This window comes from Salminus brasiliensis, chromosome 1 (genome assembly GCF_030463535.1).
Source record: "Salminus brasiliensis chromosome 1, fSalBra1.hap2, whole genome shotgun sequence".
Lineage (NCBI taxonomy): Eukaryota > Metazoa > Chordata > Actinopteri > Characiformes > Bryconidae > Salminus > Salminus brasiliensis.
Window position 1 is genome coordinate 29,868,181 of NC_132878.1, and position 23,326 is coordinate 29,891,506.

At 40.8% G+C, this 23,326-nt stretch overlaps 2 protein-coding genes across 2 annotated transcripts; one reads left to right on the plus strand and one right to left on the minus strand.

Moving 5' to 3' along the window:
• Positions 1-350: 350 nt before the first annotated feature.
• Positions 351-10,930, minus strand: zc3h14 (zinc finger CCCH-type containing 14). The gene is made up of 17 exons (XM_072676876.1): positions 10,733-10,930; positions 10,140-10,182; positions 9,137-9,251; positions 8,663-8,703; positions 7,905-8,064; positions 7,470-7,785; positions 7,051-7,217; positions 6,655-6,752; positions 5,338-5,475; positions 5,110-5,187; positions 4,474-4,633; positions 3,927-4,126; positions 3,064-3,196; positions 2,800-2,936; positions 1,786-1,862; positions 1,347-1,453; positions 351-581 (listed from the first exon to the last, which is right to left on the minus strand). The coding sequence occupies exons 1-17, from the start codon at positions 10,766-10,768 to the stop codon at positions 578-580; spliced, it is 2,010 nt and encodes a 669-aa protein (XP_072532977.1). The 5' UTR covers positions 10,769-10,930; the 3' UTR covers positions 351-577.
• A 986-nt stretch (positions 10,931-11,916) lies between these two features.
• rmdn3 (regulator of microtubule dynamics 3) lies at positions 11,917-22,444 on the plus strand. Its single transcript, XM_072676898.1, has 12 exons — positions 11,917-12,566; positions 14,395-14,563; positions 14,918-15,058; positions 15,834-16,161; positions 17,033-17,135; positions 17,413-17,473; positions 17,832-17,907; positions 18,583-18,660; positions 18,827-18,925; positions 19,356-19,409; positions 19,568-19,648; positions 19,800-22,444. Exons 1-12 carry the CDS (start codon positions 12,380-12,382, stop codon positions 19,869-19,871), a joined length of 1,449 nt encoding a protein of 482 aa, XP_072532999.1. The 5' UTR covers positions 11,917-12,379; the 3' UTR covers positions 19,872-22,444.
• The last annotated feature ends 882 nt before the right edge of the window (positions 22,445-23,326 follow it).

A 23,326-nucleotide genomic window follows, 5' to 3' on the forward strand; every position in this document is an offset into this window, starting at 1 on the left:
GTCACTGCGGGCTGGACCTGAAAATGTCCTGATGTTATTTCTCATTTTTCAGTGTTGCAACACATCCTGCTTTTCAGATCTTACACAGCCACATTCAGTTAGAAGAAATTTGGAGCCAAACCAGATTACAAAAGCTCCATTACTCCTACTGTCCTTCATCCCCTTTATCAGTGGTCAGTTTCTGTGTGTGTGGTTGGTGGACTGTTTGTATTTAGGACTTTACTGCAACACTGAAATCCCTTCAAAATTTATAGTGATAACTTCACAAACAGAAAAAGGGTAGACGAAAGCATGCTGCCTTAAATTGAACTTTATAAAAAAAATAAAAAAACACACAACCCAGTGAAAGCTCCATGGAAGAATTCTTTAATACACTAATATCATTCTCCAAAGAGTTTCATTCAGTTACAAAAAGCAGTCCCATGTCTTTTTAAAAACTAATCCAAAAATACAACAAAAATAAAACCAGGATGACCATTTTCATAAAAGAAAGAAAAACTCCTGAGGCTTGGCCGCAACCGTGGAGAAACTTTCAGGCTCACAAACAGAAAATGAAGGAATCCCCCAGCACAGCTGTTCAACTGCAGGTTAAAAACCAAAAAAAATTGTGAGTTTCATAAACTGCTGGTGGTGATGAAACATTAAGCTCTAACTAAATCAACTTTATTTAATAATAATAATAATAATAATAATAATAAAAAAAAAAATACTCAAGGGTTAACCCTTATCTCCCATGGCTCTCCCTGCAGCATACAGTAGATGACCACAGTCAGTAAAACAGAAAACCTGTAACCTGATAAACATTTCTAATAGAAATCAATGGGCAGCTGTTGAAGATTCCATGTAAATGAGTACACTAACACTGCCATAATTTCTTTAACCACAAAATTAATCTGTAGGTCTGTGTAAGTGGTTCTTTTAGAGATGGGACTACTTCTTTAAGTAGCTTTTCGTGTAGCTGTCCTAGTCTGACATGTAGAAGACGGAGTTGTTGCACATATTAACCAACAAGAAAGAAGGAAAGGAGTTCCCTGACCACAAATCATAGATCCTTGCCAATGGATAAGAACAACGTGGGCAAGACATTTTCTCTGCCCTTCCTTATTGGTCAGAGTGGAATGGAAAGTTTTAAATATGACCAATTCGGTCACAAATCCAACCATAAATTTACTGAACTCAGCAGCTGCCCTTTGACCTCTATTATGAGTGCATTTTTAGTCAATGGGTTTTCTGCTCTTTACTGAAATTACTATTTGTACTGATCAACTGTACACTACAAATAGAGCAGGAAGAGATTAGGGAAAAACTATAATTTATTTAGACTGAATTAGGTGTGCAGGTGTTACCCTGTCTGTGTTTTAGTCCACTTCAGTGCATGTCTGGGTGGTACAGATGCTGTTGGATGATAGAAGGTGCATCCTGTTCGTTTGCAGTGTGCTGCAAATCTACACGGCTGAAAGAAAAACACATAGAAATATTAAGATTACTAAGACAACTAAGCTCACATTACAGTTACTTGTAACCTGACCACAAACACACTTATCACTGTTTGGTGTGATAGCTTGGTGCCATAAAACTACAAATTAGTAAATCACCAGGACTACAGGATGAAAAAACACACAATAAGGAAAAGTGATTTAGAAACATTTCAATGGATTATAAATCAATGGTAATAGTACCCAGTAAAGTGGCCTCAAACAGGCAGAGACAACTCCATTCAAGTAAATACAACTCTTAAGCTTCATAACTCTACTGAAGGGCTCAGACTGACTGAGTAGAGCTTACCTTTGGATGGTAGAAAGTGCAGTCCATCTTCTTACAGTCAGGAAAGAAACGGCACACACTGCTGGACTGAGGTGGTACTGCAGAAAGACCAACAGAATGGTTTATTTATTTAGAATAATGGCTAATTAACATACATTATTTTCTAAAAAGTAGCCATAAATAATTCAAAGTTATTTACATGGTCAAAAAGCAGTTTCACTGCTATCCAAATCAAGGCAACTAATCAACATGAGAGGGTAACAGTGGCCAAGTTTGCATCGACTTTCAGTGCAGTTTAAAATGATTTTTTTTGGGGTAATTACCTTCAAAAGAACGCAGTCGTAACAGCTTTGGTTTACAGATATACAAAGTACAAAGTAGGGTTAACCTTAAAGTTAACCCTACTAACTCTAATCTCAACCCGAACAAAAACCTAAACTTAACCTAAACCCAACCTTAACCTAACTTTAATTCTATCAACTCTCGCAACCAAAACCTAACCGGAGCCTGACCACAACCCAAACCTAAACCTCAGTAGTCCACACCTAAACCTACCCTTAATCTTAACCTCAGTAACCTACACCTAACCTTAATCTCTTAACCTCAGTAACCTACACCTAACCTCATCTTCAGTCAACTACACCTAACCCTAACTTCAGTAACATGAACCTCAATCTAATCCTAACTTATATCTAACCATAGTCTTAGCCTTAGTCACCCACACCTAAACCTAACTATTATAACCTACACACTACCCTAACCTTATCCTCAGCAACCTGTAACCTACACCTAAACCTAACCCCAGAAACCCCACACCTTAACCTAACCCTAAATTTAACCTATGAAACCTACACCTATCCCTAACCTCAGCAACGTAAAGTGTTGAATTTGAGTTGAAGTTGAGGACCAGAAAAAAAAGTCTTGTTCTATCAGTGTGTGGACATTTTATCCTTACAAAAAAAAAAAAAAAAAAAAAAAGTAGTACAATCTCTCACACACACACACACACACACACACACACACACACACACACACCTCTACTCGATGGCTGGGCGAGTGTTCTGCGGCTGACGTGTGTGTACGGACAGTCTAGTTTGGAGCACTTCGCATCGTATTTACAGTTTGGATGGATGAACAGGCACTTGTCTCCAAACACACAGCTGGGAAACGTCCTACAGGAGAACAGCAAAAGCACACCAGACACTAATTATGCACACAATTACAAACACACCCTACAGATTAACACACTTCTATATTACACATTTGCACAGTGTTATAACTTTGTGTGCGAGTCCATACTTGCACTGTGTTGTGGGATGATGGTATGTGCACTCATCTCCACTTTTGCATGCAGGCCAAAATCTGCAGCGTTCCAGAACTTTCTGACGTTTTGCTTGAACGGGTTCTACCTCCATCTGCTCCATCCCTCCATCTGTGAAGAAGAGAAGTTTACATCATATTACAAAATGCTACTCAGCTGAAGTGGAGTCGGTCGGAGCTCTTGAGTTTTTGCATTAGTATTAAGTACTGATCTCTATAATAGATTAATCTATTGACTACTATTTGATATTTAACTGTTCTGTCTGTTCAAAGTTCCAAAGGTACAATAATATATTCTTTTATTGTTTAATAAAATAATAGAAGCCATACTGTATTACAGACCGCCAGAATAAGTGTGTGTGGATCATATGAACATTATAGAGCATTATAGAGCTCCCCCTACACTTCCTGTAGTGTATTACAGTCTGTCAGAATGAGTGTGTGGATCATATGAACCTTATAGAGCATTATAGAGCTCCTACACTTCCTGTAGTGTATTACAGTCTGTCAGAATGAGTGTGTGGATCATATGAACCTTATAGAGCATTATAGAGCTCCTACACTTCCTGTAGTGTATTACAGTCTGTCAGAATGAGTGTGTGGATCATATGAACCTTATAGAGCATTATAGAGCTCCTCCTACACTTCCTGTAGTGTATTACAGTCTGTCAGAATGACTGTGTGGATCATATGAACATTATAAAGCTCCCCCTACACTTCCTGTAGTGTATTACAGTGTGTGGATCATCTAAACATTAAAAGAATACTAATAAATTAACAATACATCAATGATCTAGAGTTTTATGGTCTAATCTCTAGTGTATTTTTTTTGTTTCTCTCACCATCAGATGTGAGGTCACTGTTAAGACTGAGCTGCACTGCTGGTTTGGGTTTGCGTGTTGAAAGATCAGAGATTGTGTTGTTTAGGACGGAGTCATCAACATCCATCTCCTGCTCCGTCATATTGGCAAGTGGACTTGGAACTCCATCCAATGTCACTATGAACTTCGGACTGGAGCTACCGACTGCTTCAGCTTTCTCTCTGAGAGAGCCAAAAAAAAAAAAGTGAGTGCATGAGTTTTATCTGTATTGTGTGACTGTAACCAAAACATACAAACAATAGCAAAAGAGAGTTATTCAGTATATACTAAAGAATCCTCAGCAACTATTGCATTTTATTTAGTATATCCTGTGCTTTTTTCCTGTAACTACTGTGAATTCTTCTAGATCCACTATGAATTAGACAGTATCCCCTGTCGAAGATTCAAAATCCACCAGGAATTAAAATCCATCCAACACACTGACACATTCAGACAATTTTAGCATGACAGAGTAAAACAGTTTTGGAGGAGTTTTTAAAACAGACAGACAAAAAAAAAAAAAACGCACCTAGGCTGCACCATGCGTGGAGCGGTGGGAGGGGCGTCCTCCTGAGCAACTACACCCAGCCTGTTTCGGACTGGCACAGCCTGATCAAGCTCCGGTTTCCTCATGATAAAGGAGCGAGTGTCCAGAGCTTTGAGCCGTGCTGCCTCAAACAACTGCAGCTCTAAACCAAAAACAAGCCAAATTAAATAAGCTAAATCCAGCGGTAGAAATATTTCATCTGTGGAATATACTGATATCATTTATCAAAGATTTATCAAAGAGTCTGAAGCTGAACCCAAATTTCATGTTTTTGTTTCTTGAATTTAGTTTCAGCTGCATGTTACCTTCTATTATACGTGAGTAAAGTTAAAGGGTTTTCTTAAAACACTGAAGTTGGGATTTTTCCAAATTTCCCACAAACTATATAGGACTACCCGGTCTCACAATGCTACCATTGTTGGGAGGGTGAAAGCTTGCATGATCTTTCTCCAGGACGTACCTCACACATCGCTAATAGCTCCTGGCCACTAAACAGCTGTTCACCAGGTAATGGTACCTGTGATCTCCCACAGGTTTACAAAAGTCAAATTGAACACAAGTTTTATCTTAAAGTATCTGGCTAATTCGGATTTGCCTGCTGCTATTTTGGTCTCTCACCAAAATCTCTGGCTTGCTCTCCGCTCTCCTCATCAGGTAGCTCCACCTCAAGCCGAGATGCCAGAGACCGTGCCTGAGCTACAAGTACAAAAGAGAAACAGAAGAAAATGAGACAGACTGCCCATTGTACACTTTTATAGATAGTGTCAAACATCCATTTAGGGGGTAATTATGGGGGAGACTGAGTTAGATTTGTAATTTTGTAACTTTAAAGAGGTGGAGACTGACCGCTTTGTCTCGTGTGCGGTGTCTCTTGTGGAAGGAGGGCATGCAGGTGCTCCTGGACCAATCGGATTGCAGCTCTGTTCATCTCATCGCTCGCTGAACGGGTCCGTGGGGCAACGGGAACCGTTTGTCGTTGTGGAACTAAATTGTTGCCATGGGAACAACACACAAACAACACACACATGAAAACATAGCAGCAAATAGTCCAGCTCAGGATTAGAGGCAAGTTGTTGGGACGTCTAATGCCAGGAATTAGGTGGAATCTCTGATCTTACAACCATTTAATTGCAATATATATAGTATTGCAATAATATATAGTAACTGAAAATTACTTAATACTTTTTACAAAAGCCTTAGTTGGTGAGGACAGCTTCAAGACACCTCCTGTATGGAGAAACCAGCCACCTGTATTGCTCAGGTGTGATTTTGGCCCATTCTTCCACACAAACACTCTTTAAATCCTTAATGTTCTGTGGGCTCTTTCTATGAGTTTTCTATGAGTTCCTTCCATAGATTTTTTATTTATTGGATTCAGGTCCGGTGATTGGCTGTGCCATTCTAGCAGCTTTATTACTTTCTCTGAAACCAGTTTCCTTGGCTGCGTTTGGGATCATGGTCTTGCTGGAATGTCCACCCACATTTCATCTTCATCATCCTGGTAGATGGCAGCAAATTGTTTTATCAAGAATGTCTTGGTGCATTTGTCCATCCATTCCTCCTTCAATTGAAGCACGCCAGTGCTGTATGCTGAAAAACCGCCCCACACCATGACGTTCCCACCTCCAAACTTCACTGCTGTGAGGTGTTTTTGGGGTCATATGCATGTCCTATTTGTCCTCCAACCGTGGTGTGTATTATGGCATCCAATCTCATCTGACCACTTTATTCTATATTCTCCCAATATTTTACAGGCTTGTCTAAATATTGCTGAGCTTAACATTAAATGCGCTTCAACATGCTTTTTCTTCAGCAATGGAGTCTTGCGTGGTGAGTGTGCATAGAGGCCATGGCGGTGCATTATTATTATTATTATTATTGTTGTTTTCTTGCATGTGTAGATTAAATGGGTGGGTACTGACATCTGGTGAGAATGTCATGTCAACAGCACCTTTAGAAATATATTAGAAAATTGGTGACCTGTTCAATACTAATTATTTTACCCGCTGTACGTGTACCTTCATAAGGCACTTACAGGACAGCATGGGTAGCGAAAATAAAATACAGGTAACACAGATCAACCTAGATTTAAGCCATTTCTGTAGGTGCTTAGGAATGTTGCACAGAACTGTATGTGAGCAGTGTATTCGAAAAGAAACTGACTTGTGAATGCAGCAGTTTTGTTGATGGACTCCTGAGCCTCAGAGATGGCCTTCAAGATCAAGTTCTTATTGGCCTGTTTGGCTGGAGGTAAAGACGGCCTGCATGGACACAACACACTTCGTTACACACATACACATTTTGTTTAATATGCAATACTTCTTCATTATACTACTGCTTAAACTATTAACTTATCACTGTCTCAGACTTTGCTTTGGACTAAAGCACAATTCCACTGGACACGCAATAATTAATTCTGAACTGGGGTGGGATGTGACAGACTTTAGACATAAACGGAGCTGCACACGTATCTAAGAAATACTTTAAACACTCCAGAAAAACAACAACAACAACAACAACAAAAAACAAACAAACAAACAAAAAAAAAACACCACATACTTGCGCTCTGGTTTAGAGGGCAGTGATACTCGGCTGGCCAGGCCGTAATCCTCCTCTTCGTCATCTTCATCCTCCAGTTCATCGCTCTCCTGGTCCCGCTCGTGACCCCGGTGAACTCGAAACACTGAGCTGGCCACAGGAGCCTTACGTTTACGTGACAACTCCCCCTGCATCCACAATAACATTTGATTTAGACAGAACCAAGGATACAAGATACTAGAGCATGTGTATGGATAATGTATCTATGGCTGCATGAACATTATTCAGTTATGATTCAGTTATGGTAACTACTAAAAACGATGACGTAACTACTACGAATGATTTTGTGTCCAATACGAACGGTTCAGTGTCTAGTATAAATGACTTACATGAATCAAGTATCCACTGTGAATTGTTCAGTAATAGCAGACATTTCTCACCCTGCTGCCGCTGTCTCTGTAGCTCCGGCCATACGATGAGCTTGACCTTTCCTGACCTCTTGTTACTTCTGATGACCTGTAACTGTCTGTGCTTCTTTCTGTGCTGCGATTGGACAATCCGCCAGCCTGCCGTGACCTGTCGGACGCAGAGCGGCCTGATAAAGAGCGCAGCGGGCCAGGGGTCATGGTGTCATCTGTGATGAGGTCATCATCCAGGTCAGGTTTAATGTCTATGACAGCCTCGGCAGAGACTGGCTCCACCAGAGGCTTCACTGTAGACGTTAATCTGGAGGAGGCCTTATCGGAGGAAGTGCGCCTGAGAGAGACAGAAAGAGCTAGTTTGATCCAAGTCCTCGCTTCATTGACAAAAGTCAATCTTTTCTGATCTCTGAAGTTTGCTGTGGACATTATTAGGAAGCTGCTGTAATAACCCACCTGCCATGGTGCTCATGGGCAGAGCTAGAGACCCGTCCCTCCAGCCTATCGGAGCGTGAGCTGGACACAGCAAGACCCCGAGATTCCTCCCCTCTGCGCTCGGCTCGAGAGGATGCACTGGTGTCAGATTGAAGGGCCTGGGGGCGGAGCGAGGAGGGCTCTAAACACACACAAACAAATTAGAGCATTAGAATTAGCATTTACTAATCATCAACGCTCAGCCACTGTTCAGCTGTAAAGGTTTATTAATGCAGAACACATGCAAACTATGAAATACAGATGAAACGATTATGGTCATAATTATGGTTGGAAAAATCAGGAAAAGAAAACAAAACAAACAAACAAACAACAACAAAAAAAAACACAGACATCATTTTAGAGTAGGGCTGGGTGACAAGGATACACAATGTTAATCACAAAACATGTAATCACAAACTCAGTACATCTGTAACGACAGATTTCTCAACACTACTATTCAGATACTCTCCCGTCCTGTATAATCTGCTGCACTGCACATTTAATTTAACCAGTCTAATCACATTGTTTTGTAATGAAATGTGCAGCTATTAAGTGTTTATTAAGCACAAACAGTATCCTCAATATGCTTATTATACCAATAACTTTATTACAAAATGATCATATTGCCCAGCTCTACTTCGGAGTAACACTCCACACACAGACACCACTGAACAGGGAGGTCAGTCAGACTGTAGTATAGGAACTTGTTGCAATGACTAGTGTTTGCCTTTCAAACATACCGACTGCAGCTGATCTCAGTTTTTCCAGGACTCCGTGTAACCTAAAACAGACACATACAATATTTTATCCGTTAAAAGGGTCACTAATTCTGTTCTAATGAGGTCAAACACAGATAACAATTCTCCAGTAGAACATTCTTATCTTCTTCCACTACATCACAAGCCCAACCGTTTATAAGCCCTTCATCACCAGCTCTAGTTTAGAAACTCATCAGAACCCCGACAGTTCATAAGATCTTCATTACAACCTCTACAGATTCTAAACTCTTCACAAAGCCCCGTGATTTCAGCATTAGCCCTGCTGTCTCCCTCGTCCATTTTAGCGTTGAGGTTTGACAGTAGTTTCAGTGAAAGATGATAAAAGAAAGGCCGTGGGAAAACAGTGAAAGGGGGGGGGCTCACATTTCAATACACACTCATTAATTCAACACCATAATGATATTGTTGCAACATTCATTAGATCTGATTTCGTACCACACTGTGAACTTGATTGTGTTGTTTCCCAGAAACAGAGACAGGTCATCCGCCATCTGCTGCGTGTTCTTCTTATTGGCCACCATCACCATGATGTAGTCTGGAAGCTCCTCATCTGGCAGACAAACACATGAACATACATTCATCATAAAATCAAAAACGAATACCATCACTGTGATGCAAATCATACGTTCTGAGCTGCAGCTTATACAATCTAACAAGGAACAGTATCTGCAAATCAATATTCAGTTACAGAGCAGAAGATACTTAATATTTCTTTATGACAAATTATCATATTTTACCCAAACTGCAAAACTGTAGTATCCCTTGACTAAAACAGTAGGGGATACAAAGGCATAAAGTAATGTGGGGTAAAATGTAACCTGGACTTTTTATATTGTTCAAGACTTAAGAGTTCAGTGTCCGATGCCAATTTTTTCCAGCAGTGGGACAAAAGTTTCTCCTGACTGCGCTGAATGCTTTTGGTCCATGAAAGTAGTCGTGTATAGAGGTCACTCCTATACTATGTCAATCTCCCTCTCAAATCAGTAGCTCACAGTGAGAGCTAGCCAGGCTAAACTACAGCCTCCACACATGGTGGAGGTAGTTTCACACACTGTTACTGTAACTAAGACCCTCAAAGTAAACAATGAGATGTTCAGGTTGGGTCTAATTTTAGCTGATCTACTTTGTGATTGAAAATAAATATGCATGTGTTTGACAACACCCTCTTTCACTGATCAGATTGATTATATCACGTGAACAGCAGCATTATCTAGTCAGGGAGCTGAACCAACACAATGTAATAGCTACATTTAATGCCAGAGAAAGAGTTAGATGCTAGATGATGAGAAAGTCATCTCGAAACAATCCTAAGTATTAGCAAACACTTAATACTTCATATCTGTTTTTGCTATGCTTGTGTATGGAAGTCTACCATATCTAAGTGTTTTGATACTATGGAGAGCATAGATCCCTACAGGGTCACTGTTAATGAACTCACCCACATACGCTCCCAGCTCCTGCAGCTTCCCTTTAATAGCAGTCTGAAAGAAACCCAAAGGAGAAAAGCAGGGTAAGTGGCACTGCGGAGCTTCAGCAGTCTGACCACAGGACAAGCAAACACACACAAACACGGCAGAAGCTCCGGTCCTGTGGGAAATAACTCAAGACACAATTATCAGGAAGACGATGCATGACGAACAAGTCCAAGTTTGGACATGACCTTGCTTCCTAGCTGTTCTTGCTACGGTCTGCATTTTAACAGAGCTACAACAGCACCAGTGCCATGAAAAAAAAACGGCCCCAAAAAATGTCCCATAAATAAATCTGTTCACTGATAAATGAATGAGCGGAGAGTAGAGGACAGACTCTCACTAAAACAGTGGTCAGCTAGAAACAGTCTAGTCTTAGGCTTTCCAACTCGACTTTATGCCAAAAAATATATATGAATAACTCACAAAAACCCGCAAACAACGTGGTGTAATATCTTTGCAGGTCTCTAACGCTATAAACACAGTTAGCTTAGCTTAGCTTAGCTTAGCCTAGCCTAGCTTAGCTTAAGACTCGCTCTTTAGCCTCAGTAAAAGCTATTACCCGTATTTTCTTGCTGATCTCCGTCCCGATTTCCATCCTTTACCTCCAAAGTCTCAGTGGCAATACGCGAATCTAAAACTGGTTGATGGGGCTTATTTATATAACCTAAATGTAAAACCCTGCGGTCAAGCCGTGTGTATGTCTGTGTGTGTTATTAGGCCATGAACGTTAGCCCTCGACAAGCGGTCTGCGCATGCGCACGAATAAAGCCGTCTTAAAAAAGAAGACCCTCTGCAGGGGAAGCTCACCAAACACGGCATTTTATCAGATACATGTTTAACTAAAGTAAATAGTACTTGTGAACATTTTGTACAATTTTTTTTGCAATAGTAATCAGGTAAAATCAGGTAATATTATGTATTATCTCTAAAGCTCAAAAAGGTAATTTCGAAATAAAAAAAGTTTTTTTTTTTTTTTTAATTTTTAAAAAGTGCCCCAGTTAGTTAAAGATGCCACGCTTTTGAAAAATGTCTGAATAATAAAAAGGTTACGGCTCTACCAAAGTCATTGGGAGTAGTTTAGTGAAATGCTCCGTTTTAGAGAAACTTATTGGCTCGTTGTTCTCAGTGGTGGTGAATGGAACCAGACGTCTTTAAACCAGAGCTTTAAAAGCTCCCTTATATAAAGTTAATATACGGAATTATCATTAATACACTGCCTGGTGCACACGACACTGTTATATTACAGTTTTGTCTATTTTAAATGTTTTAATCATTAAAAGGGGAGGCGCAGTGCAGACAATAAGACTTTTTTTTTACCATCATCATTACATTTATAACTTACAATTTACGTGTAGGCTCACTATTGGTTTGGACAGTAAAATTACTGATCATCACCACTGAAAACAATCGAATTTGATACATTTCCGTACAATGAACCACAATTGCACAGCAAAACCCCTCTGAATGTGTTCATGCCCTACACTGAATACTGCAGAAACGCTCAGAGAAATCTGTGGTCACTTATATTAGCTGAAACTTCAAAAAAAAAAAAAAAAAAAAAAAAAAAAATATATATATATATATATATATACCTTTGACCTCATCTGTAGATCTACTGAAATGTGCAGTAATATTTTAAATGTAGGTGGAGTTCCTCTTAAAGACCCTCCCGTGCGCTAGGCGGCGCTGTTTCACGGCTGTTTGTTTACATCTGTCTCAGTTGATCATTTCGACCCCTATTTTCACCCTCCCTCTCCACAGAGCGTGCTTGCGTCCGCTGCGTGCCATTAAAAGTGAAAGTGAACAAGCATGTTTTAAGAAGCGATGTTGTTTTTGAGGAGTTTTTATTTTCTAGTTTTTAGTTCAGTTACTGCGTGTTTAGCTGGTGCTAACCTTCAGCTTCCTGTAACGTTACCGAACCACGTTCGCTACAGTGCACGCGGCGAGGACGTGAACGGCTTGCTGCAGTAGCTATAGCAACCGAGCATCTCTAGCCACCGAGCTAGCTAATTCCTGCTAAATTCATTAACTCAGCTAAATTAATACATTTAAAAGGGAGATCTTGTGCTGATGTTCACAGCCAGCGCTGTGCGCAGGATAACGAACGACCAGTAAAACTATTGACGGATGACCGATAAGGAGCACCGGGAGAGCCCCGTAGTTGCGGACTGACATTTAGCTACACGTTAGGACGGTGCGCGGCACGATGAGCTCGGCAGGGAGGAGTGGGCTGATCGGGCTGGGTGTCGGGGTCACCCTGAGCACCGGAGTGATCGCCTTTCTCATCATTAGAGAAATGCTGAGGCGGAGAAACCAGCGGCTCTTGCTGGAGACCAGCGGCCCAGGGCAGCTTGTGGTGGATGGGCGACTCCCCTTAGCACAGCATGGCCGAGGTGAGGCTCTACTGTTAAACTAGCGATGTGTGTCCAAAAGTATCCAGACAGTCTCACGATTGAGTGAATTGAAATTTTTAAAGAGATATTCAGATTTTTCACGCAGTTGGTTTTCTGTATTGATTTTTGCACCCAAACCAGCCATATTTCCTATTTAAATAGCTAGCTATAGTTCTCTGGAGTAATGGAGCTCCATCCAGTGTCAGCTGGGATGAGCCGGAGTGGCAGAACTAATCATCCCAACATCAGTACCAGAACCTTGGGGAGGATCTTGTGGAGCTGAATGCAATCAGATCCATCACAGCAATGTTCGAACATTTAGTGTAATGCCTTCCCAGAAGAGCAGCAAAACTGAGGGCATATTGGCTAATAAATACAGTAACAACACGGGACAGGACACATTTTTGTGATGTGTAAGAATGTAAAAAGTGCAATCGGGTGCACGTCTGGGTGAGTTAACCGTGCAAATTATATGTAAAGTTCAAGCGATAGGTAACCCACTACAGATAGCAACAGCAATGGTGCGTTGTCCAATACCAGTAACTATAATAAAACATACACAGTCAGGCAAATTAGCATGAGAAGTGGTGGCTAGTTATGTAAATGTGAACATAAATACATGGAAGGGTACACATGTAAAATAAATGTGAACAAATTGAAGCATCCCGTGATGACAGTTACTAACAAAGTAGGTCAAAGCGACTGGACTGGACTTTTAGGTCATTTTTGGTTCAGTAATAAATAAATAAATATAAATAAATGTGTGTACATTTGTGAAAACTGTCTAATCAAGATTGTTTCTGAGCATGTACAGCTAAACAAGCTCTCCTATTGGTTGGGACTTCACTGGTAGAACTGAAGGCCTAACACGTCAGCACAATGAGGAATCGGCCAATCACTAGATCCCATACGGGGGCTAAGAGAATTTTTTATTTAAAAATGTATGGCCTAAACTGAAAGTCTAGGCCATACCAGCCTACACTGGCCTAGGTCTAATGATCATGGTTTGCCACTGATAAAATATACCGTAGGATACCATGGTATATTCTCATGTATATTATTGATTTATTACACAAATTAGTGCATTAAAAGACACACATGAAAAAATTATTGCTATGTAATAAATGCAAAATGCACGTTATCAGAGTGCTGTATAATATATTGCTGCAATACTGTATAATACTGTTGTACTGCTGTTATGGACCAAAGTAGATGTTTTTGCTGTATTCCAGTACAGCTTCTGTGCGTGAAAGGACATTTGCATAAGTGCCGTTCTCCCGCAGCTCTGGATAAAACAATATGAACATCTTTATTTTACACCAAATGCTGATAACGTGTCCACACTGAACACTGAGTGTGTTGACCTAACAGAGTCCATTCTCTTACTAAGTTGTGTATGAGACTAGTCTTGCTTGTCTTGCTTTACTAAAGGAAAATGACTAATGAGCGTCATCTAAAAGAAGACACTGTAATTTAGCAAGTAGTTTTAAATGTAGTTTACTGTTTTCTGTTTCCAGAATGTCATTGTTTCAGTGTACTACTATTATGTTCACTAATAGTGTGTTTATGGTGTATTCTTGAGAACAATAACAAATATACCTGGCTACAGTTTAAAAAGAATGAGAGAGTTATGAGGTTCTGATTTGATGCTGTTAATGTGTGTGAGGGCATGAGAGAGAAATAAGATTTTTTTTTACATCAAGTGTGTGTGTGTGTGTGTGTGTGTGTGTGTGTGTGTGTGTGTGTGTGTGTGTGTGTATGTATGTGTGTGTATGTATGTGTGTGTATGTATGTGTGTGTGTGTGTGTGTGTGTGTGTGTGTATTTAGACCCGGCCCTGTTGGCGTCTGCGCTACGTGGTTTGACGCCAGAGCAGCACACTGAGCTGAGGAACACTTTGGATGAGGTGATGATGAGTGTGTCCAGCCTGAGAAACGAAGTTGCTGAGCTGCGGTCAGGCCTGAGTGAAATTGCCGGCACAATCATTGAGGATGTTCGGTGAGTGGGCAGCTGACTGTCGCTCATAACTGGACAAAAACTAGTGGCCAATCACTGGATAGTTGCCAGTCCCATTAGAAACCACCAGTTAACATGCTAGCTTCTTACTTCTTAAGTCCTCAAACACTCTGCATTACTTGTTGGCTATGTTGGCCTCGTTGCTCCAGTGTAAAACTAAAGAAGCAAACTTGTCTTCCATGTGGTGAAGGGGGAGGATTGTTTTTCAAACCGTCACATTGAAGCCAGAACATCGTCTGTCTCTCTGTCTCTCTGTCTCTCTGTCTCTCTGTCTCTCTGTCTCTCTCTCTCTCTCTCTCTCTCTCTCTTTCTCTCTCTCTCTCTCTCTCTGAGCAGTAAGGGAGTGGAGGAGAGTCAGAGGTCAAGGCGGAGACGACACTTTTTGCCACGGGAGCGTTCAGATTCCATGAGCTCCAGCTCCATCTACTTCACTGCAAGTGCCGGCACAGCCAGTCTCTATGGTGACAGTGAGGGAGGGTATGTAACAGTCAGTCTCTATGGTGACAGTGAGGGAGGGTATGTAACAAGGTCAGTCTCTATGGTGATAACGAGAAAGGGTATGTAACAAGGTCAGTCTCTATGGTGATAACAAGAAAGGGTATGTAACATGGTCTGTATCTATGGTGACAGTGAGGGAGGTTACATAACACCATCAGTCACTATGATGAAATTGAGGGAGGGTCTGTAATACTGTCAGCCTCTATGGTGGCATTAAGGGAGGGTATGTAACAAAGTCAGTCTCTATGCTGACAATGAGGGAGAGGATGTAACAAAGTCAGTTTCTATGGTGACCGCGAGGGAGGGTATTTAACAATGTCAGTTTCTTTGATAAAATTGAGGGAGGGTCTGTAATACTGTCATGCTTCATAGTGACTCAATGTATAGGAGAAGGAACACACTGCCAGTCTCCATGGTGACAGTGAGGTAGGTACATAACATGGTCATGGGAAGGTACAGAACACTCAGTCTCTATGATGACAGCGAATGAATGTACACAACACTGTCAGTTTCTATGGCAACAGATATGCAGGCTAATTCATGCTGAAGACAGCAATTAGCAGTAATACTACTATAATTTTTGTGATGCTGTTTTCCCTAAAAGGAATCACTGTGTAGTGAACAGATGTCAGCAAGTGTCTGCAAGTGTTATAGTGTGTTTAACACACAGTGCAGTGTGTATAACTGTTGTACATGTATAGGTGGTGGTGGTGTCAGTGTCCGTGTGTTACACTCTTCCTCTTGGACCTCATAGATATACCACAGCCTACTCCAACGTTGAATCTGACTACACGGACAGAGAGACAGATAAAGACGAGGATGACGAGGATAACGATGATGATGACAATAAAGATTCTAATGATGAAGAAGAGATGAGCTGTGCAACAGTGCTGACGATCAGACAGGATGACTCTCAGCCTGAGGAGGAGGATGAAGGAGAAGATGACGAAGAAGCGATTGCTGTAACGGAGGAGTTAAGCCCTGAACTTGCCCTTCTGCTCACACACAGCGACCTGATGCACGCCGGGGACTCTGGGAAGAAAGCTGAGGGGTTCCATCTGCTGAGAGAAAATAAACCACTGGTGAGGATCAACACACATGCATAAGCCCACCCCTTACCCCAAATATAGTCAACCAGCCAAGACGTAGATTGCCCTGGAGCATCCCACACTCTGACACTGTAAGACTCACTGTTATCTAGAAACTAGACCTAAATTAAAAACATGTCTCTGCTAATGGGATGACACAGAAGACCTTGGAACCGCAGTGTTAAAAGGGTTAGATGTGTGTTAGATCAGACCTACATTTAGCAGAAAGGTAGAGCTCCACAAGCACTGCATATAATAATCTGCACCAGTGAGCCAGACCATTATAACCTAATATGCTGCTGTTCTTCGCATGCTGCTGAAACGGCTCCCTCTACAAGACCTCTGAAGGAGATATCTGTGGTGTCTGACTCCAAGACATTCCAGCTGATCCTTTATGTCTTATCAGTTGCAAGGTGGAGCTTCTATGAATTGTTTTTCTAGCAACTCCCACAGGTAAACAGTACACATGCTGCAAGCGCACACGCTTGCATGTTTGTTGTAGGAGGTTTCAGCAGTGGACTGAGATCAGCGTGGACACGCTTACTGGTTTGCAGCTCATACACACCAGGGATAGTGGCACTCAGTGTGTGACACATTCCTCCTGTAACCATTGATGAACATTTCTGAGACTTGGAAGACATTTCAGCCCAGTTCAGTCTAGCTTATTTTGGTGTGTATTTGTGATTCGCTGTAATTTACATTAGGGAACGGTATAACTCCTACTATAGATATTTGTTTATAAACAGTTTCTATATATATATATATATATATATATATATATATATATATATATATATATATATATATATATATATATATATATATGTGTGTGTGTGTGTGTGTGTGTGTGTGTGTGTGTGGTCAGTATGGTAATTGTGTAGAGTTTCTATGGCGACTGGCTCGAGCCTACAATGATATGTGTGATCATGCGGAGGATCAGGAAGAGAGGCGGAGCTATGCAGAGCAAGGTAAACACACAAACACTTTACAGAAGCACTCACCATTCCAGCACATTCATTTACACACTTCACAAAAATACACACATTCATTAACACTTCTTCCACCATAAAAAGTAGTTCCAGCACACTTTACAGAACTTTACAACTTTAAATTAAAGTCTGATAAAAAATGCTTATTATGCTTATGCTTATTATGGTTTGGCAGTAATATAAGTAATATAAGCAACATACTATTAAATAGCTAAATTACAATAACAATCACAATATTGATCTTTTGGCACCACAGGTCGTGATGAGGCAGAGGCGGCGCTTCAGCAGAACGGATTAAATGCAGAATGCCATAAATGGTAAGCAAACCAAAACACAGACTGTGTCTGTGGTGAGTGATTCGGTCACAGTGGATCATTCTAGCTTTAATTTTATTATTTATTTAATCATCTTCAGTGCTCTGCTGCTTTTATACAAAAAGAATAAGTGAACCGAAAAAGCCTTGAACATAGTTATGTGTTAATATTGGCAATTTACTCAGACAAAAAAAAAGTAGCCTCTGCATTTTCAGCTGCTGGTTAGAGGAAAGATGCAGGTAAAAAAAAAAGTGCTGTCCAACTAGCAACAACACAGGTTTTCAACCAGTGCAGTGTGTGTGAGCAGAGTAAGCCATTAAATAAACTGATGTGATGAATTTCTCCCACTGTTTGTGTTAAGGTTTGCTGTTCTGGCTGGTCAGTCATCGCAGTATGAGAGCATGCATGGTAAACTGAAGAGCAGCCATATTCTGAAGGTAAGACCTGCCAATAGTAGAAACATGGACTAAAGCTGAGGTTCTCAAACGGTTTGCAGTACGGGAGCACAGACCCCAGCATATTTATTTTATGAACACCATCATATTTCACAGTGAGTTCTTCTCCAGCTATGAGGCTTTTCGGCTTAACCCTGCTGAGCTACACTTATGTATAACCCCCTTCTCATTAGGGAAGTCTGCTGCTTTAAGGTGCACCCTTCGCTGACACAGTTCACACACAGCCCGTATTATCGCCATAGCATAAACATGATACCCTGGACCAAAAGCCTTCCCAGAGGGGTAGAGGCTGTTATGGGATTGGGCCAAATTTCAATTATAAAACCAGCAGTCATTCTCATTTACGAATGACAAACTTGTTAGTGCAATTCTATTTGCTCTTACAGCACAATAAATCTGATGGTGGGCTTAATGTAGCCCGAAGTTGCTGTTTTTCTTCTTCTTTTTTGAACTATTTCTACAATGATAAACTGGGATTCATACTTACTAATATAATGCGTCATTGTGACACAGGATGGCATGTTTTTATGGATAGAAAAATCACTTTTTCTGTGTGAGGCTGTGTGAGGCTGTGTGAGGCTGTGTGAGGCTGTGTGAGGCTGTGTGAGGCTGTGTGAGGCTGTGTGAGGGAGACTCATCATCTGTTTGTTTCTCTAGGAGCATCTAGACCAAGCTCTGTCTCTCCGAGATGACGATCCTCTCTGTTTCTACCTGCTGGGCCGCTGGTGCTTTGAGGTGAACCTTATTCAGTCCTGTGCACTACCTACTCTCATCTGGAGTCACATGAGTGATAACTTTAAGTTTACTTAGATGACATGTGTGTGTGTGTTTGTGTGTGTGTTTGTAATTAATGCGGAATCTTTGAATGATTAGTCTGTATGATATTAATCTCTCTCTGTAGGTGACCCGACTGAGCTGGGTGGAGAAAAAAGCAGCTGCTGCTCTTTTCGAGACTCCGCCCAACTCCTGTCTGAATGACGCTCTGGAGAACTTCCTGAAGGTGCACTTTTTAAAATACAGCACCACTGAATTAGACTGCTGATCTAGAATGTGATTCCGCTTTTCTGCTCATCAAAACGGAATGTTTTAGCGTGTGGTGAAATGTCCCTGTCTCCTTATAGAGAACAGTTTTATTATATAAATTATTATAAAATGCACACCTGTGTTATTGTGTGATTTATAATATTCCGTTTTGTTCTTGTGTTTCTGCTGGATTTTTGGCGACTAACTCGTCCCATAGTTAATGAGTTGTCGACCTAGAGTTATCAACCTAGTTCCAAATCCAGTTTGTTCGTTCTGATTGTGTTTCAACCGTATGTACAGCTCTTTGACCGTTTGTACAGATGGATTTTTTTTATGAATGGGTTGAAAAGTTTATCCATCCCTCTTCTATATCTATATATATATATATTTTTTTTCTTTTCATAAAGGCTGAAGAACTGAACCCAGGTTTCTCCAAATCAGTAAGACTGTACATTGCCAAGGTAAAACACACTGGAAACACTGTTTTTTAAAATCTGAAATAGTTTAGTACATTTAGACCCAACACACACCTGTACACAAATGAATGTGTGGACACTGAGCTTGTTGAATCACCATAATGACCAGTAACTGTTACTGTGTGTGTGTGTGTTCTTTTTAGTGTCATAAGGAGCTGGGGAATCACTCAGAAGCTCGAAACTGGGCCCAGCTAGCACTGAGCATGCCCGGCAACAGCTCCCAGGTAGAACCTGCTTAACCCGAGTTTAAGGGGCTTTGTGTTTGTAGTAGAAATTGCGTGTTGAGTTGTTCAGTGCTAGACTTGTAGTAGATCATGTGGTTTCTGATACTGTATGGACTGGCTCATGAGCTACAAACCAAAGTGTGACCCGCAGGATACTGGCATCTCTGAGCTGGAAGCGGAGCTACAGACTTTGATTGACAGCACAGCAAACCTTTCGCTCTGAGCCTGGAGGCAGCTAAGGTGGGGCTTGAGGGAAATCTGTCCATGTCTAAGTCTCGGAGGACCCGGGAGTGCAGGAGTGCGTACAACAGCTCGCTCTGGTCTACAGGGCTTTTCTGTGAGGAATCCTCTAAGAACTAATGGTTTCTTTTAAGCAGTGAATCTTGGCATATCTGGAGTATTCTCACAATTTCCACAAGAAATACTCTGAAATAACCAACTAAAACTTAATGCTTAATGTTTGGAGGTGCAAACACCTGGTGGAATTGTTAAAAGGAAGCCTAAACAACTGAATTAAATTTAAAGGAATATAATGTGAACCTCAGCCTGTGGGAAACACACACGTTCCAAACCCCATATGTTTAGTTGTACGCACATTTGCACCAGAATGTCTCTGGATCCTCTGAACTGTGAGCTCTTCAAGGAGCAGAAATATAATAAAAACAAGAAATGTAAACAAGTTGCATAACAAGCTAAGCTTACACTGCTGTGCACATAACTGACCCTAATAAGACTAACCCTCACCAAAACATCCCAAATAGGCCCGTGAGCTCTGCCTCTGGGGGTTAAGAGGCTTTCAGCAGTTTTAGGCTCCAGTTTAGGGAGCCAGTGTTGTTCTGTCACAGTGCTGCATTCTGAAATGACTGAAAACAGCGTTAGCTTAGCTTGTTGCATGGATGTAGCATATAGTCAGTAGTCATATTACAGCCCCTTAATGAGCTTGTGGTAGTGAGGATCCAGAGATATTGGGGGGGGGGGGGGGGGGTGGAGAGATGCACACAAGACTAAATGAATGGGGTTTAGAATATGTGTGAGATTTAATGACATTCCGAAATCCAGAGGTGTTCTGCGGTAATGTGAATGAAGGTAAAAATTCTAATTTATTTATATGAATATTGTTTATCTGTGTGATGATTGACACTGAAATATCTATGGGTGTGGTTTGAGGCTGTTTTGTGAGACTTGACCATAAGTGTTACTTGAAGAGGCATTCTGATGAAATTCACACATTCACAATGATCTTAAAATTTGGTCAGCAGTGGGTGTGAACAGGAACACATCACCTGTGAGTGTATTTGAGGGGTATTTCACATAGCAGGACACAATTGTGTGCAAAAGTTTAGGCACCCTTTGTCAGATTCAGTGGGGCAGCCGTGGCTCAGTGGATAGAGCACTGGGCTATTGATGACTGACTTTATATTCTGGCTTGGAAAGCAGCCACTGTTGGGCCCATGAGCAAGACCCTTAACTCTCTCTGCTCCCTGGGCACTGCAGCCATGGCTGCCCACCATTCTCGGCACTCTCCACTGTATGTGTGCTCTGTACAGATGAGTTAAGGGCAGAAGTCGAATTCCATCTGTGTCCGACGCAAATGGTGAATATGGTGGTTGTTGTCTTCAGATTGTCGATGTCGATATCGATGTTCTGAGTGTACTTAAGTACACACAACAGGTCTGCACAATTACTGTTTATTTAATAAATGTAACACATTGGGGAAGAAAGTTAGTGTGACTAAACAGCAAATTAACAGAACCTGTGTTCTAAAATGGGCAGATGTATTCAAGCTTGTCTCTGGTTGAGGATTTGTTCAACATGGCATTTGAGCAAGGGTGCACAAACTTTCACACATGACTGACTGTATGTCAAGTCTAGCCAAATAACCTGAGTTAGTACTAGAAGTGTCATCCATCTCCCATTGGACGGACTTGACTTTATGCTTAGACTATCTGGCAATAAGGGAAATCCTGCTTTGTGAACACTGACTTTTCAAACCACTTCAGACGTAACACATCACTGTCGTGTGAAAACCGCTACCATTTCAGAGCTGCGGCCGCTCTTTCCGATGTGTGAAGCATTCCCGTCAAAGGGACCAAGAGAAACGATGACCAACTTTAGATCAACATTAACTTATGTTCTTAAACATACGGGACACACCAATGCAAATGTGGGCCATTCTCTGATGTTGTTTATGCCCTTTACCATCATGAGACCCAAAATATGTGTGGGGATACTTTATTCCTTTTATTTTAGTGTCGTTATTTCTGAGTTTGGGTATAGTATATGTAATTGGGATATCCTTTAAATATTGATTTACAGCCACAATCCATTCTGGTGCCGATCCCAGCATTAAATCTAAGAATGCTTCTTTCATGGTTTAGCTGGGAAAATCACTAACCTGTAGTGCCCAAAACAAGCCCATTCTAATTAAACCCAGTGTTCAGAGACTGAACTGCAGTCTGTATCAGCTAGACGCATGATTTATAGATCCATTTTTACACTTCTGTCAGCAGTTATTGTAAGATCTGCAAACCTGCACGATTCCTTAAGGTTTGTCCTGGTGAATGCTATTTATTCATTGAAAAGTGTAACTCCATTCAGGAAATCCTGAGATCATCCTTCAGGCAGTGCTAATTTTAAAGCAATTTCCTCAGATGAATATTTATTATTTCTTACTTATTTTAACATTCCTGCCTGGTGTGTTATGGTTGGTTGCTGGTTGTTAAATGATGTGTACATTCAATAATATCAGAACTGTTTTATTGTGCTTTTTCACTTGTTTGCCTCATTAAACATTTACCGGAATGCCTGACAGCGTGCATGTCTTCTCCACCAGGGGTCATTGTTGGACACACGTGAAATGCAAATGTTTCACTCAGGTCTACTAGTAAGTGTTGCTTGGCAGATGTTCACTCCATGCACACCTGGATCACACGGGTGCAGTGATTGTGAAAGCAGTAATGAACTCTGGCTCTGTTGCTGAGGAGCTTGTATTTAAATTTACGCTGTTAAGACATCATGGTATTGTAAATGTGAAAAGAGAAACAGAGCAAAACACTGCATTTAAGGAAGCATTCTCTTTAAAAATGCTGTTTATCAAATTTCAAATGCTAGTCATTGACTTTAGTGCTCACGTATTTTTTCATTTTTTTTACTGCTATTATTCTAAAATGCTATTCCCTTTATTAATGCTGTTAACTTTAACAGTATTAACTTTTAATCCTCATCTAAGCCCCCTAAACACTGCTGTTTAACTTTAATAACTAACTTCATTTGGACATATTGCTTTATTAATGCAGTTCATATTAAATAATCCTTAACCCTAACTTTACAAAGGAGTTAGCATTAAATGACCACATGATGTCTGTTCGAATCAATATTAATGTCCACCACCAACCCAAGCTTTATGAAAGCAGCAGTATTCCACACAAAGCAAACAGAACTAACGAGTGAGGACAGAAAGTGCTGCCAGGTTAACTCAAATGTTATTTTGGGCATCAATCTGCTTTAATACTCATTACAGTATGACTAATGCACAGCCTATCCACTGATTATGGTGAAATAGTTTGGTCAGGCCTACAGGCTTTGTAATTACAATTTGTCCTACTTCATTTGGCTTCTAACATCATCAGTTTAATCTTCTTCCATTTGAAAAATGGCACAGTAAACTACACCCCACAA